This window comes from Alosa pseudoharengus, unplaced genomic scaffold (genome assembly GCF_046254945.1).
Source record: "Alosa pseudoharengus isolate Yale_2024_CS ecotype anadromous, Long Island Sound unplaced genomic scaffold, YU_APseudo_1.1 YU_APseudo_1.1_scf_18, whole genome shotgun sequence".
In the NCBI taxonomy this organism is placed as follows: Eukaryota; Metazoa; Chordata; class Actinopteri; order Clupeiformes; family Clupeidae; genus Alosa; species Alosa pseudoharengus.
Window position 1 is genome coordinate 8,898,142 of NW_027468650.1, and position 14,556 is coordinate 8,912,697.

At 43.8% G+C, this 14,556-nt stretch overlaps 1 protein-coding gene across 2 annotated transcripts in view; it reads right to left on the reverse strand.

Annotated features, from left to right (window-relative positions):
- Positions 1–12,983, reverse strand: part of LOC143130921 (dihydropyrimidine dehydrogenase [NADP(+)]-like) — a 157,461-nt gene extending 144,478 nt beyond the window's left edge. For both annotated transcript variants that reach the window (XM_076290207.1, XM_076290206.1), the window contains exons 1-2: positions 12,379–12,983; positions 164–274 (exon numbers count right to left, since the gene is read on the reverse strand). In XM_076290207.1, coding sequence (XP_076146322.1) covers positions 164–274; positions 12,379–12,417 — 150 coding nt within the window. In that variant the 5' untranslated portion in view covers positions 12,418–12,983. The remainder of the gene's footprint in view (positions 1–163; positions 275–12,378) is intronic.
- Between the last annotated feature and the right edge of the window lie 1,573 nt (positions 12,984–14,556).

A 14,556-nucleotide genomic window follows, 5' to 3' on the forward strand; every position in this document is an offset into this window, starting at 1 on the left:
AGGACAGGGTTTATGTGTGTGTGTGTGTGTGTGTGTGTGTGTGTGTGTGTGTGACTAGTGAGAGATGATAAGGGTGAGGAAAGCACTGTCTCCACAACCTGCATGAGTGTGTGTGTGTGTGTGTGTGTGTGTGTTGATAGAGGCGAGCATGGAGAGCACTCACGTCACACCCCTTCTCTGGGTTCCTCTTCCAGTGTTTCTTCTCAGCTTGCTTGGCGGCCGTGGAGTGGACCGCAGCATGGGTCTTCACCCGCGGGTTCAGGGCCAGAATACTCTGCAGACACAGCCAGAGGGGGAGGGGAACAGGGGGAGAGAGAAAGAGAGAGGGAAGTACTTCAGAAAAACATCTCATAAATCCAATAGATATCATAAATATATGCAATTCACTGATATTTTTGAATTTACAACACGTTGGGTGTGTTCGAAACGGGTAAAGTTGCTGCCTTTTAAGATATCTAACTGGGGAGCAAGGCAGCAAGTGCGGTTCGAAACCGAAAAAACAAATTCTGCTGCCTTTTAAGATATCTTAGAATTCCCAAATAACGGTCATTTTTGAAGGCAGCATCATGCACACTTCATGCTCCCTCCTACCCATAATCCCTTGCGGCAACGTCTGAAACAGCTGTGAAAGGTAAACAAACATGGTGGATGACATCGGTAATGGCTGCTGAATCTGTTTAAAATGTCATTTCTGTGACCTTATTTTGCTTAGATTTGTAGATTACAGATTAGAAATAAACAATTTACTATCTGATTATGCCATTGTTGTAACCATTAATAGCGTCTGGTCTAATATATCTGCCGGCCTTAAAACTAATTTATACCGTTAGCCTGCTAGCTTACGTAAGCTAATTTAGTTTAACGTCAGGCCTTTGCTAACGTCATACCGTAGTGTTAACCAAAGATTCTAGAGTGCTACGCTAATTTTTAAAAGATGCATTTAATCCAAAGTCATGTCTAGTGAGACAGCTCTCTATGTAGGGAGGGAGGCAGTAGGCAGCTGTCTCCCGTTTCAAACACACCTATTGTGTGTGTGTGTGTGTGTGTGTGGGGGGGGGGGGGGTTCTGTGTGTTTGTATGCACATTATGGGTACAAACATTCAAATGCAACAGGCAAAGCCTGCTGCTGACAACACAAAGAATCAAAGTTCAAAGGACATTTGAGGCTACAGGCTCTGTGTGTGCACAAGCGTTTTGTAACATCAGAAAGATTTGGAACACAACAGCTGTGCTTCATCAAGGTGAACGATGGAAATCCCAGACACTCATTTCAATGTAAGACAATGACATAAAATCTTCTTTTCATTCCTGGGGTGTTCTTAGCACTGGGTCCTTCAAGCATATACAAACCGACAAATAAATGTCCGTTAATGTGCTACCAATATGCAGCAACCACAGTTGGCAGTAGCAGAAAAAAAGTGCTCTTGTGTATTGTGCAAGTAAATAGAGTCTCCCCCCAAAGAAAAAAATCCTTCAACACCACTCAATGGGAATCTACAGTGCTATTACCAAGCCTTGACACCCCACAAGACGATAAGAGGCTTAAACCTATGAATAAATTACATTTTAAAAGCACATCTGAATTAGACTGTATTTTTTTTTCCCTAAAACGTTATGACAGTCGTCAGGTGCATTCTCCCTCACTCTACCCCCACCCCCCTCTCTCTCTCTCTCCACTGAGTACTTCTCGAGGTGGACAAACAGGAGAATTTCCACTTTTCGGGTTTCCTCCAATGCCACTCAAAGATATACAAACACATGAACAAAGTAGACGGCCGTTGTGGATTGAACAGCTACAATACTCTCTCTCTCTCTCTCTCTCTCTCTCTCTCTCATAACCCTCCATTATAATCAGCGTTGCCCCTTCTCCTCAGCCTGAGCCCTGCTGCTCCACTGGGCTAGTATTTAAATGAATCTGTAATCATGTCGCTCTCCACTGTACCACTGCCACTCCACCTCACCTCTCTCCCCCCCCCCCCCCCTCCTCCTCCTCCTCCACCACCACTGCGGCCACGCTCCAGCACCCAACAACTCCACATCAGCCACGCATACTGTAGATCTATGTACTCATACAGATGTACTGTACACACACACACACACTAGAGTAGACAGACAGAAAGACATGCAGCCAGCTATACATAGGACATAAAGTACAGGTTAATTCACCTGCACACACACACACAAACACACATGCAGAATAATCCACACTTAAAAATATCTCTACACACACACACAAAAACACACACACACACACACACACACACACACACACACACACACACAGGCTACAAGCAGGCATAGACATAAATCCAGACATATACATAAGACATCCATAGTAAAAAAAATCATGTGTCTGCCACCTCAGAGAGGATGGAGCCAAGCACCTTGTGAGTACATGTGTCATATCTTGTGGGTTGACTTTGATGCCGCTGCTGAACATGAAAAGTCACAGAGCGCGTGTGGCATACCTGTGTTTTACTATTCCCTGTGGCTTTGCACCAGGCTCCGACATCGCTGGCATGAATGTATTTTTAACCCGTGCCATTTCGAACAAGCGCGCTGCCAAAAACAGATCATTTGACTTCCACCAGCTGTATCTGCCCCGAGAGTCACTTTGAGGTGTTTTCTCTTTCATATTTCCTCCCCGGTTTCCCTTTTTTTTTTCTCCCCTCGCGCTTTCTTTTCTGACAAACATTGCCATCCCACCTCAATTAATGTCCTGCCAGCAATGTGACACCGCATAAAGCCACGTCCTTTCACTGCTGTCGCGGGCTAGCGAGATGAAAGCCTGTTTCACGTTGTGACACTCAGTGTTAAAAGGCTGACGCTGACGCCGGGCAAACCTGTTACCCTCCCGCCGAGCGACAGGCGCCAGAGCCGCACGCCATAAATGACACATCCGCCACTTTGCGCGGCGCCACAGACATCATCCTATTAATTTTTTAATTTCACACCTAATAAAATGTCGTCAAGCCCACTGTGTGAGATACATATTGAAACAATAAAAAAATACACCTCTATCTTGTTTTATTGTGTGTTAAAAAAGACTGTCACACTAGTGTGTTTTTTTTTGTGGGGATCGTACACGACACGCAAGGCTGGAGAAGCATTGATTCCAGCCGTTCTGATGATGAACTTTGATGGGCTCACAGTCCAGATTTTATGCAGGTGCCTGTGGGTGCTTGATGATAATTATTCAACATCAGGGGGCTCAACAATTATTAAAAAAATAAACGTGTAATGTGTCAAATAAATCAGCAGACCGGCAAACAACAAATTTTCTATTGTCACCTTCTGAAGCCTTTAAGTGGCCAGGGTCCTCTCATGTGAGTCCATTATTTTGGCCCTTACTAGGGCACAATGTCTGATTGTTTGGGGTGGGCAGAAAGATTAGAGACAAACAAACATAATTAGCTCAGTGTTGCCCAGAGGGGAAAACCAAAGAAATGCATAAAAAAAAACAACTCTTACATTAATAATTAATGTTATTGCAAGCTAGAATCTAAAACAATACAAGCCTGGTAATCACAGTGACAAAAGGCGCTATCAAATAAATAGCTGCAGAAAATGATTAAACGTTAAATTAAAATGAACATTTCAGGGTCGTTCTCATTATAAGGTCAAACAGATTGATTGGGGAATCAACATACATATTAAGTACAGGTGGCGTGTTTACAGTGTTCTTAAGAACCCACATGTGTTCCGCCCTTTCTCAACCACCAATCACCTATCAGGCAAAAAACACCTTTCTATATTCAGCAGGAACCAATCATTTCAAATCCCTGAGGCATTTGTTAGAGCTTCATTTTATACATAAACGAATATATGCCCGTCTGAGAAGTCAAACACATGATGCAACAATTGGAATACACATTAATTTGAGGGGGGCCATGCCTTCATTTGCTTTCGACCTCCTCTTCCATGCACCCTCCCTCATTACTTCCCGGCCACCTTCCCTGCCCCGTATTGACCATCTCTCCTCATGTGGAAAATGTACAAGAGAAACGGATCCATCCCGCAACCTGGCCAGGGAAACTGCTAATGATGTTGGACAGCGTCTAATCTGCTCTTGCTACAAAATGTTTCTGGGCAGAAGAAAAATAACCCTGAAACAGACACTAATCTTAACCCATGGGTCAGCAGACAGGTGGCTAGCACACAACCTGGACAGATGGCCGTCATGGAAAAAAAATGTCTTGTCTTAATGTTTGATAAACGATTTAAATTTCAAGTACGGCTTGTTGTCACATATGATAAAAATCCACATTTGGCCACGGCCATCACAAGATTACTACTGTGGAACATGACAGAGTGCCTTTTATTGTACTGTATTTTATGTTATCAGTAGACAAACGGTGTCTTCCCTGAGATGTCAAACTGTGCTCAAGCTCAACCAATGGGATCAATACGGTGCACAAGACGAGGCATTCATCCATACATTACAATCAATAGCCTTGTGTGCTGTGAAGCCTACTTGTGATTTTAAAACAACCTCTTGCCCATGGAGCACAATTTAATCGTGGCATAACTAATCAGCCTATGAATAGTGCATGAAAACAACTGGAGAGCCCTTCTCTCTTCACCACGCACTTTGTGTCGAGCTGGCTGGGGTTTGTGTTTATGCATGTTTGGCTGTTTTGTGTGTGTCTGTTTATGTGTGTGTATTGTGCAAGTGTGTGTGTTTGTGTGTGTGTGTGTCTGTGTGTGTGTGTGTGTAGTGTAAGAGTGTGTGTGTAAGCGTGTAGGCGGGTGTGGTTGTGTGTGTGTGTGGGTGTAGTGTAAGGGTGTGTGTATATGCGTGTAGGCAGGTGCAGGTGTGTGTGTGTTTTCCAGCATGTGTGTCGTGTCTGTATCACTTCCCCTTTCAGACGGTAAATGCCACAGACGCACTCCATCCACCCTGGGTGAAGCGTTCTCGGGTGGGGAGGGACTCCAGGATCCTGCTTACCCCAGAAAGAGGAGGCGCAAAGGCGGCGGAAGGAGGAGATTATCAAACAATATTTTAAAAGCAGAACAACAGCTGAACGTCCCTGTTGTTTGTCTGACCTTTTTGGCTAGTAAAACGCAGCGCTACTGCCTGCCCCCACCCTTCTGTCTCCTTTCTCTCTCTCCACCTCTCCCTTCCTGTTTTCCCCCCCTTTCCTCCCGCTGCTTATCTCTCTCTCTCTCTCTCTCTCTCCCTCCTCTCTCCCTTCCTCTCTTTCTCTTCACAGAGTCCATCTGTGCGCTCTGGTTGGCTCTGGCGGGAGCCGCGACGTCTGCCTCTATCACTCTCAGCTGATCACACAGGACCGGGCAGATGGGAGATCAATACCCTCGCCGGCCTCTGGTGGGGCCAAAGTATGCAAAGCCCTGCCCCTGTGAGGAAATCAGATAGGGGGGCAATGTATGACGGACAAGGGGAAATGGCAAATCAAATTCAGCTCCAAGCGTTAATTAACGGGAGGCTGAGGCCTGGAAGAGAACTAGAGACAACTAGGGAAAGAGTCTGGAGCAAAAGGAGGGAGAGAGAGAGAGAGAGAGAGAGAGAGAGAGAGAAACTGAGAGAGGAAGGTAGAGAGAGACTGAGAGAGTCGGTAGAGTGGGTGATGTGTGCGTGTTAAAACGTGTACATTGACATGCATACATTTTCAGACACCAGAGGGAGTACTTGCTGGGCGGCAGTGCATGTAATCACACGTCAATACACACCTCTCCAGCAGGCCAGGTCAGTGGCAGAGTCGCCGAGTGGTCAGCGTCAAGAGCAGCTCTACATTCTTAACAGCCTTTATGGTAATGATAGGCATTTACAATAGTCTGGCGCCTGTTTTTCCGTACCACTCTACAAGGGCGGAAACAGGTGCTTAAAACATTCATATGGCTATTAGAGAGGCAGCTAGGCTTGCCCTTTCCCTGTCTAATCAATAGAAGCACCATATTGTGCAATAAATTACCTTGACCTTCCTCATCTCAGGGAAAAAGACAGACCTCCCAGGACTTAGTGATGCACGGCACAATGCCGAACTTAGTATGCGAGGAAGGTGGAGCAGCCTCCGTGAAAAACGTAACTCTTTCCTGTGCAGGGCCAGGTATCCCCACCCCACCCTAGATGCTAAATGAAGAATTATTTACTGTTCTTACACAAGGAGCGGAGACTTGGGTGGGGTAGCGTGAGCAGGCACTCTTTGGCCACGCACGCTCCATCTTGGGCTCCGATCAATACAGGAATTTCCACATATTGATCAGGCGTTAGTGAAATAAGGCTACAGTCAGGGGTCAGTAATATTAAGCGCGGGCGGTGAGTATCACGCGTGCGGGCGCCAATATGATGAGAAACGGCGCAGGTGGGGGGGACACAGATCCCTGAGGTGTCACACTGCTCCTCCTCCCTCTAGCAGGCTGAACGGTGAGGAATCCGGCAGTTCTCGGTAATCACAGCTACGATCAAAAATAAAACTGCACTGCACTCAGCTTTCATTTCAGACTGGAGTAGCACCAAGACGTGTCACTTCCTTCAGTATCTGCAATTTCACAATCTGCTGGACAATGACATGTCAGCATAAACAGACAAAATATAGCAGCCTATTCCGAGCGAAGGGACTGCGGAAACGGATGATGGCCGCAGTAATTAACGATGGCTAATTACTGCTGTGTAACTATGAAAATGTGCTTATAAATATACAATATGTGGCCTTCTGTGTTAGTTAATTATCAGTTGATTACTGCTGACCTTACTGCATGCAGCTTCTGATTAATTCAGGGTAATGCTACACAGCTTTCTATTCCAGCCTGGCGTGTGGAGCATTACATATTTACATTGTTTTATCCTCATAATTAATCATTATTCGCTTCTGTTTAATCATTTATTCGAATCCTACTCCAAAATTAAAACCATCATACATTTTACAGTCGTTATGTTTAACGCAATTGAAAACTATCTTGTAAAGAGGGTACACCAGAAAGCCAGATACAAAGCAGAGAAACACTGCGATTCACAAACATGCATGGCCCCTTAAATTAGAGCACCAGCCTTTAATCGAATCATTGACTATTGAATTACAACAACAGTAAACATTTGTATCACGTTGACTCTGTTTCTCAATCAGCAGAACTCCAATGTATAACATGAGACAGAACGCATGCCATTAAGCTAACCCTACAGAAAGAATTGAGTGTTATCCCTAATGATTCTATGCACTCTCATATTATAAAATACCAAGAGCACCATTTATATATCAGCCTAGAGGAGATTACTGCTGGGCATTGACACAGAGGAATGTACAAGACAAGAATGTACAACCTCCTGTTATCAACGAAATGTCCATCCTCTCTGCAGCCTGTTCTTCTGGACACAGTATGGCTCCTTTTATAACCCACATTCTCTGTTATGTGTGCCAGGACCACTGTGGACAAGGCAGAGATCATATACAGAGGGTCGGCAGAGAGGTGGACCAGCATTCCCCAGGCTGGCGTGTTTCTTCCCCAAAGTGCACAGCTGAAACAGCTCCATAACGGGTAACCTGAGCCTGACAGCCTGCCATCCTCCAATCAGAGAAGGGCTATAAAACATTTAAGAGCCACACTGCTCCCATCCACAACTGGACTTGCTCCAATCATGTGGGCCTTTGGAAACCCCACCACTCCAGCCTGGGTCTGACTGAACATTTGGCATGGCACCAAGAGACAACTTGAACCACATTTCTTACCCCCTCCAAAAACAAGACACTGGAGATAATGGACTACACTATGCTGTCAAATGTTGGAAGAAATGTTTATTTGTATTCACACGATATGTGACGCTGCCTTGAACATTTTTTTGTTTCGTTTTTTTGGCTTGGTGACTTGAACGTGTTTTGAAGGAGTTCATGCATGGTGCAGCTAAATGTGGAATGTTGCTCATTTTCAAGCTTTGCACAGAGCAGTTCAAGTCATCTGCATTGCCATGTATCCAAGTGCATCACAGAGAGAGTGATAGAAGAAAGAGAAAGTGTGTGTGAGAGAGAGAGAGAGAGAAAAAAAGAGAGAGAGAGAGAGATTTAAGTCCCAGGGAATGTATCAGTTGCAGCCTCTTCCCGGCACAGATAGAAATCCACCTGACTAGTCAGGCTCAGATTCTAGCAAATAAACCACAGCCAGTCAGGCCGTCCGTCCCTCTCTCAAGCCATTAGACTACAATGGAGGGGTCCAGAGCATAGGAGAGAGTGAATGAGAGAGAAGGAGAGAAAGCGAGAAAAAGAATGAGATAAAGGAATAGAAAGGGGGAGAAAGAAAGACAAAATACAAGAATGATATAAAAAAAAAAAAGGTGTTGCAGGCTGGGGTGCACTGAGCATGGCTGAGACAGACTCCGTGCTTTGTAACCGGGGTTTAATTCCATAATGGGCGATATGTGCCAAAGCCTCATTATGTGGCCTTTGAAACTGTCCCCGGCCATGTTGGGCCTCGGAAAACAATTAGCACAGAAGCAGAAGGTAAATGAACTGTAAAGAAATCAGGGCTTGATGGCCGAAGCCTGATCCACTCACGGCGGCGCAGCGAATGGAGGGAGCCAAAAGGAGAGGAAAAACAATAGCAGTGACCGCAACGGAAAGAGTGTTTGTGTGTGTGTGGGGGGGGGGGGGGGGGCAGAAAAACAAAAAAGGAAGGGAAAAAACGAGGTTCAATATGCCACATGCTCTAGGAGTGCGTAAGCAAGCTGCTTCGCCTGGAGGCCTGCAGGCTATGAACTCCTGCAAGGGGATTGAGCTTGCAGACGGAGATTGCACCAGACAGGGGGGGTCACATGTGATCAGGTGAGCGTGTTCTCCCACCTCCCCTCCCTGGGGGGATGTGCGGGTGCTGCTGCTGCTGCTGCTGCTGTTGCTGACGCTGGTGGCAGCAGTAAATTGTGCAGTGGAGGACACAGTTTCAGCAAGGCTGAGCTAAAATACACACTTATACTCTCTCTCTGTCACACACACACACACAAATGTACTCATTCTCACATATGTTTACAACACACACACACACAAACATACACCAGCGTCTTCATTCTGCAGCCTCTCCTTGACAAGCCCTGGGATCATCACTGTTTTGTTGATTGATTAAAAGAGCAATCTGACCCAACTTTTTGCCTGGAGTGCAATTACTGGTCCACAAGTTTGTGTGTGTTTTGTGTGTGTGTGTGTGTGTGTGTGTGTGTGTGTGTGTGTGTGTGTGTGTGTGTGTGTGTGTGTGTGTGTGTTTGTGTTTGTGTTTGTGTTTGTTTGTGTGTCTGAGCATGTGTGTGTGTGTGTGCTTGTGTGTATATGTGTTTGTGAGTGTCTGTTTGTTTGTTATTTTGTGTCTAAGCATGTGTGTGTGTGTGTGTGTGTTTGTGTGTGTATGCGTGTGTGCTTGTGTGTATGTGTGTATGTGTGTGTATGTTTGTGTGGGTGTGTGTATGTGTGTGTGCGTGTGTGTGTGTGTGTTTTGCAGCACATGCATGCTGGTTTTTGCCTCCCTGGGTGCACTTGAAACCCAGCCAAGGCACTCAGTCTGTGCCAGGTGGGGAGGGACAAGCAGAGAGAATACGCTCTCTACATATTTACTGTTCAATGCTGCTGGGTTAAATGTGACCAAAATGGCCAAGAAAATGACAAACTAGAAAATTAGTGATTAGATGGTATTTCAAACAGGAAAAATATTCTTGATAGACTACATCATAAAAAGAACTTTGTTGCATTGTTTTTTTTCTCCTATGAATCAGATCCAACTGCGGGTGTTTCTCTGCATAGTAATTGACGACAACGACAAAAAAAAAAAATAGAAGTACAATCAAAATCATTCACATTTTTTACATCAAATCACTGCCAGTTGCAGTGTTAACTAGGGCAAACAAGGGTAGTGGCAGCCCTGGCGAAAACAACAGCCATTAGAGGCAAGCTTTTTTGAGTAGCCAAACATTTCCATAATATTTAATTTCCATTTTATTTTGGAGCAGTCCCCTGCCAGCGTTCCAGATGTCTGCTGAGAGAGGGGGCGCATGGAGGTGCTGGGCTCTGCCATAAAAGTCATACCTCTTTGTTTGAATGCTGTATTGCTGTTTTTTTTTTTAATGAACCCTAATGGCGATCCTGGAGGATTTTAATTAATCTACACACACACACACACAAAAGGCTCCCACATTTAGCGCTTTCAGAAAAGCACTGGATATTAAAATAAGACATCTGACAGGATAGAGGGAGCAGGGGGGAAAAATGGAGGATTTAATTGCTCCAGAGATGGCAATTATTATGAGATTTAGAAAAGCCATTTTCATTGGCAGACGGGAGTCATTTAGACTGGTGCCTTAAGTGCACCGCCATGGCGAAGGTCGCATCACTGTTGTCATTACTCCCAGATAGAAGACGCTAATGAAAGTCCTGACTTGTCTCTGTCTGTTCTCTTTAAAGGTTGCACGAGGCACGCATGGCAGACCGACCAGAGCCCAGCTCCGAGCTATTTAACCTGTGGGTATCCTGAGGACCTGGCACAAACGCTTGATGTTTAAGACATTTGCCATTAGACAAATACCATTAAGTCCTGGGTGAACTCTGCAAAAAGCCAAGCGCCATGATTTTCAGTAAGTGGACTGCAAATCTAGTTATTCTAAAAGCAAGTGTCAGATCTAAAGGTAGATGCTGACTTTTCAAATGATTTGAAAAGAACGCTGTATAGCGGTGAGATAAAAGGCTATAATAAAATTTGTAAAAAAAGTCCTGGGCCTTGATGCATCCAAAATGCACTTTGAAACATGTTTATAATATTGTACTCTTATGCAAGTCTGGAAATTACAATCTTGCTTGGTATTTGATGTTTCACAAAACGTTTGATGTGTTTGTATGATTCCTTTTTGTTACTGTTAAAGCCAAGACTCTTGTTTTGTGAGTCCATAAGACCTATATAATGGTGGGAAAACAAGTCTTGCAACATACTGCAGGCCTATTCGAGCCAGCTGAGAAGGACTATTGTCTTAACCTGGGGTATGTTGGAAATAAGGCCTTAAAACAACACAGCATCTGTTACTGTTTGATTGGTCAAACAGCATAGCACAGAACTTCACCCTCCTAGTCTGTGCTTTCCATTGGCTAAAGCCACTTGCCAAAAACAACTCTGACTAAGGGTAGTACTACATTCCAAGAACATTTCGGCAAGACACCAAAACATAACAGGTTGTTTATTTGCCAAGTCATGATAAAGGCCATTTCTGAATGGATCCACTAATCTAATGCACAGTAGTGCAATCAGACAAAACAAAATAGTACTGATAAGTCGTTTATCAGAGCTGAAGGAGATTTGAACTTAAGTCACAGACACTGTGCATTAGAGGCTGTCCAACCGATCCATTTTCAGAGGCTCCTGACTAGCTGCGGGGGGGGGGGGGGGGTCACATGTGCTCCAGTCACATGCGCTCCTCTAACCCCCTCAACTAGCTGTACCCTCGTGGCTTGCATTACCCAACAGCACGTACATATAAACCTTACTGAAACAACAATAAGCTTGGGAGATTTTCTTCCATGTTAACGTCAGCAACACATAAGCCTGTGAATCTTATCCAAACTTCAGGAATGTGTGTGTGTGTTCTGGATGTTGGCAATCCAATTCATTATGTCATGAAATATTTCATTTATGTTATGGTGGTACTGTGTGGTGTTGTGTGATCTGTAAATTGTGCTATAATTGTACTTCTACTCTCAACACAGACAACTGCATTTATGGAACATAAATACCGGAAATACTGCATTTCTGCATATGAACTGCAAGGAATTCCGTGAAAGCTGCAGTGCTGACAGTCAAAGTTTCATTTTCTCTATGCATGTTTCATTCATTTGTGTATTTAATTTCTGGAGGGTCTACAAGTGATTAATTGTGTTCTATTTCAAATTAATATAGCCTAAGCTACCTGTTCACTTCATTATTATGAGGAAAACCTGCACCAACGCATACCTTAATAACTTGTTGACCTACAATACATAGCCTACAACTATACCCTTACATGATGGTAAACCATGCGTTGATTAGAAAACACTGAGCCAATTGTAGGGTCATAAATTCTGGCAACAAAAGTGAAACTTCTCACGCAGTAAATCTGCGGTGGCGTAAATGTTTTGGTGCGCATGCGAGGATTGCTAAAACAAGACGGTGCTGCTAGTAGCTGTTAAAAACCATGTGCCAAACTGCGTAATTCAGTGAATGACAGAATTGCTGTTCGTAAACATTAGAAACCAACAGCTGTTGACAACCGTTTAAAATAGCCTACCCCTAACGCAAACTGTCATTATGTGAAACACGGAGCTCAGCAATTGTGTCAGCAAACAGTGACATGTAAGAGCATCGTAGGAGGCTCTGAGTCATGTTGATAAATAAGGCATACACGAGAATAGGAAGCTGAAGGTATACCTCAATATCCGGGATATCCTTGCTCAGCAATCTAGCCATACTGCCGTGCTCGAGGAATTGATATTGTGGTTATTTTAAAATTGAGAAAAAATATGATAGAGACAAAATTGCGTATCTTCCAAGTGACTTGTTTGATGTCCAGATGACTCGCAATCACAGTTTAGGAAGACTTATTCGTCCACAATTTACACATTCCCAAGAAATGCGTGGTGTTTTCCAAGAACTCCTTGCAGGTGAGCAAAATGTCAGCCGCGACAGAAGTCTAGATTCACGGCGTAACCCTCGAAATCTGCTGCAAAGTTGCTTCGATTGATAGTGGCAAGCTGTGGTGAAGGTAGATTCCGATACAGGCTGTACAAAAGTTTAGGGGTTGGATTGAGAACTTTACTCCGCTGCATGGGCGTGGTACTTAAGCACTGGGATGTTTTCCTGTGCCTGCAACCTGCGCGTATTAATCGGCTAAACACAGCACTACAGTTTCATGCTCCGTGAATCAAATTGCTTGCGCATCTGAAGGGACGTTTTTAAAGCATTGCAGCCTTTCTTCTGTGTGTCTCGCCAGATAACATCCTAGCTCAGCATAGACTATTAGAAATTCAGTTCAAATATTGCGTCGGTTTACTTCCTCACTCATGACACATTGAACCACCAATCGCTAGATCACATTTCATTTATTCTTTCGTGTATTCATGGTCACCAAAACGGTTAGTCTTTTCCACAAATTAAAACTCCTATAGCCTACGTCCTTTCTCACTTTATTGACTCTGCAAATCATTTGAGAAAAGAACCTGGTGATTCAGCAGTCCACTGCCAGTTCCCAGACATAATCTGAGTCATTGGTTGTGGAGGAAAAAGAAAAGTAGATCAATACAAATAAATACTTTTTTGGAACCTCTGCTTCTCCAAATCAAAAGAACAGACAGTGAGGTCCAGAATAATCCCAGAAAGCCTAATCGTGTGTGTCAGGGAATTGTCTCAAATTTAGGTTACATCTTGACCACTGGTATAAATTGAGGGATTTCCCCCCCTTAAATTGAAAAATATATATATATTTTAACAGGACACAAACTTTAGTTCGAAAGTTTGGATCGTCTCATTTCATTCAGTTCCCTTCTGTGTTATACTTTTTCTACATTCTAAAAAATGAGCAGCAGCAATGATCAGTGTGCTCTGCAAACATGAACATACTAACAAAGACTAAGAACTAGGAATCAAAAGGGTTCAGATAGCCCTACACTGTCTTAACGAGACTAACAAGGCGTAGGAGTAGGGATACCACAATAAGGCCTTGTCCACATGTAGGCAGGCAATTTATAAAACAGATATTTTTTTCTTCCTTCATATTTTGAAATAATTCTGTCCACAGGAATGCACAAAAACTGCTGTTAAATCAAACAAATGGTGGTGTTGGCTAATCAGAGACCTGAAAACATTAAGCTAACCTTATGTCACAATCCAAAAACTCAGTGGCTGATTCTTGAAATCCCCTCTAAGGGCTAAGCTCTGAACCCTCAAAAACGTTCATCTGTTGAGATGGGACAGCGCCTGTGATCTACAGTTAAATTGACATCACCAAAAACATGTTGCAAACAGGTATCTGTTTCCATTTGATCAAGCTTCGAGCCTTTCTTTGGGTAAACCTAGGGCCGTTTCCACTGCAGGAACTGGAACATAGTTTTATGGGGCCGGGGCCTTTTGTTTGGTTTTCCATTAGACGAACCATTCGGGGAACTTCTACAGGGCTGAATCAAGTCCCTGCCTCACAGTATGGTACTTCAGTGCAGCCCTGAAAGGTGAGACGTGAAAGAGGCATGAGTGGAAGCTAACAAGCACATTTTTTAAACCCAGCAATTTACATCAGTTAAATTACAATCAGCTAAATTAATTATAAAACAATAGGCTAATAGCTTGATGAGTCGAGGTAGCCTACACTTAATGAACAAATGTCCACTAAAAATAGGCTTTAAATCAGTGGTCCCCAAACTTTTTCTTCCGAGGGCCAGCTCACTATGCCTGGCTCCAAGAGAGGGCCAGAGACTCGGAGTAGTTCTATATCAGTAACCATAAATAGCTTAGTGCTGTGAATAACAACAGTCTACCTTAGTTGAATATTCTATTACATGTAATCATAGGCTATTGCAATTTAATACCATTGTTAGCTGTGTTTATATTTTCATC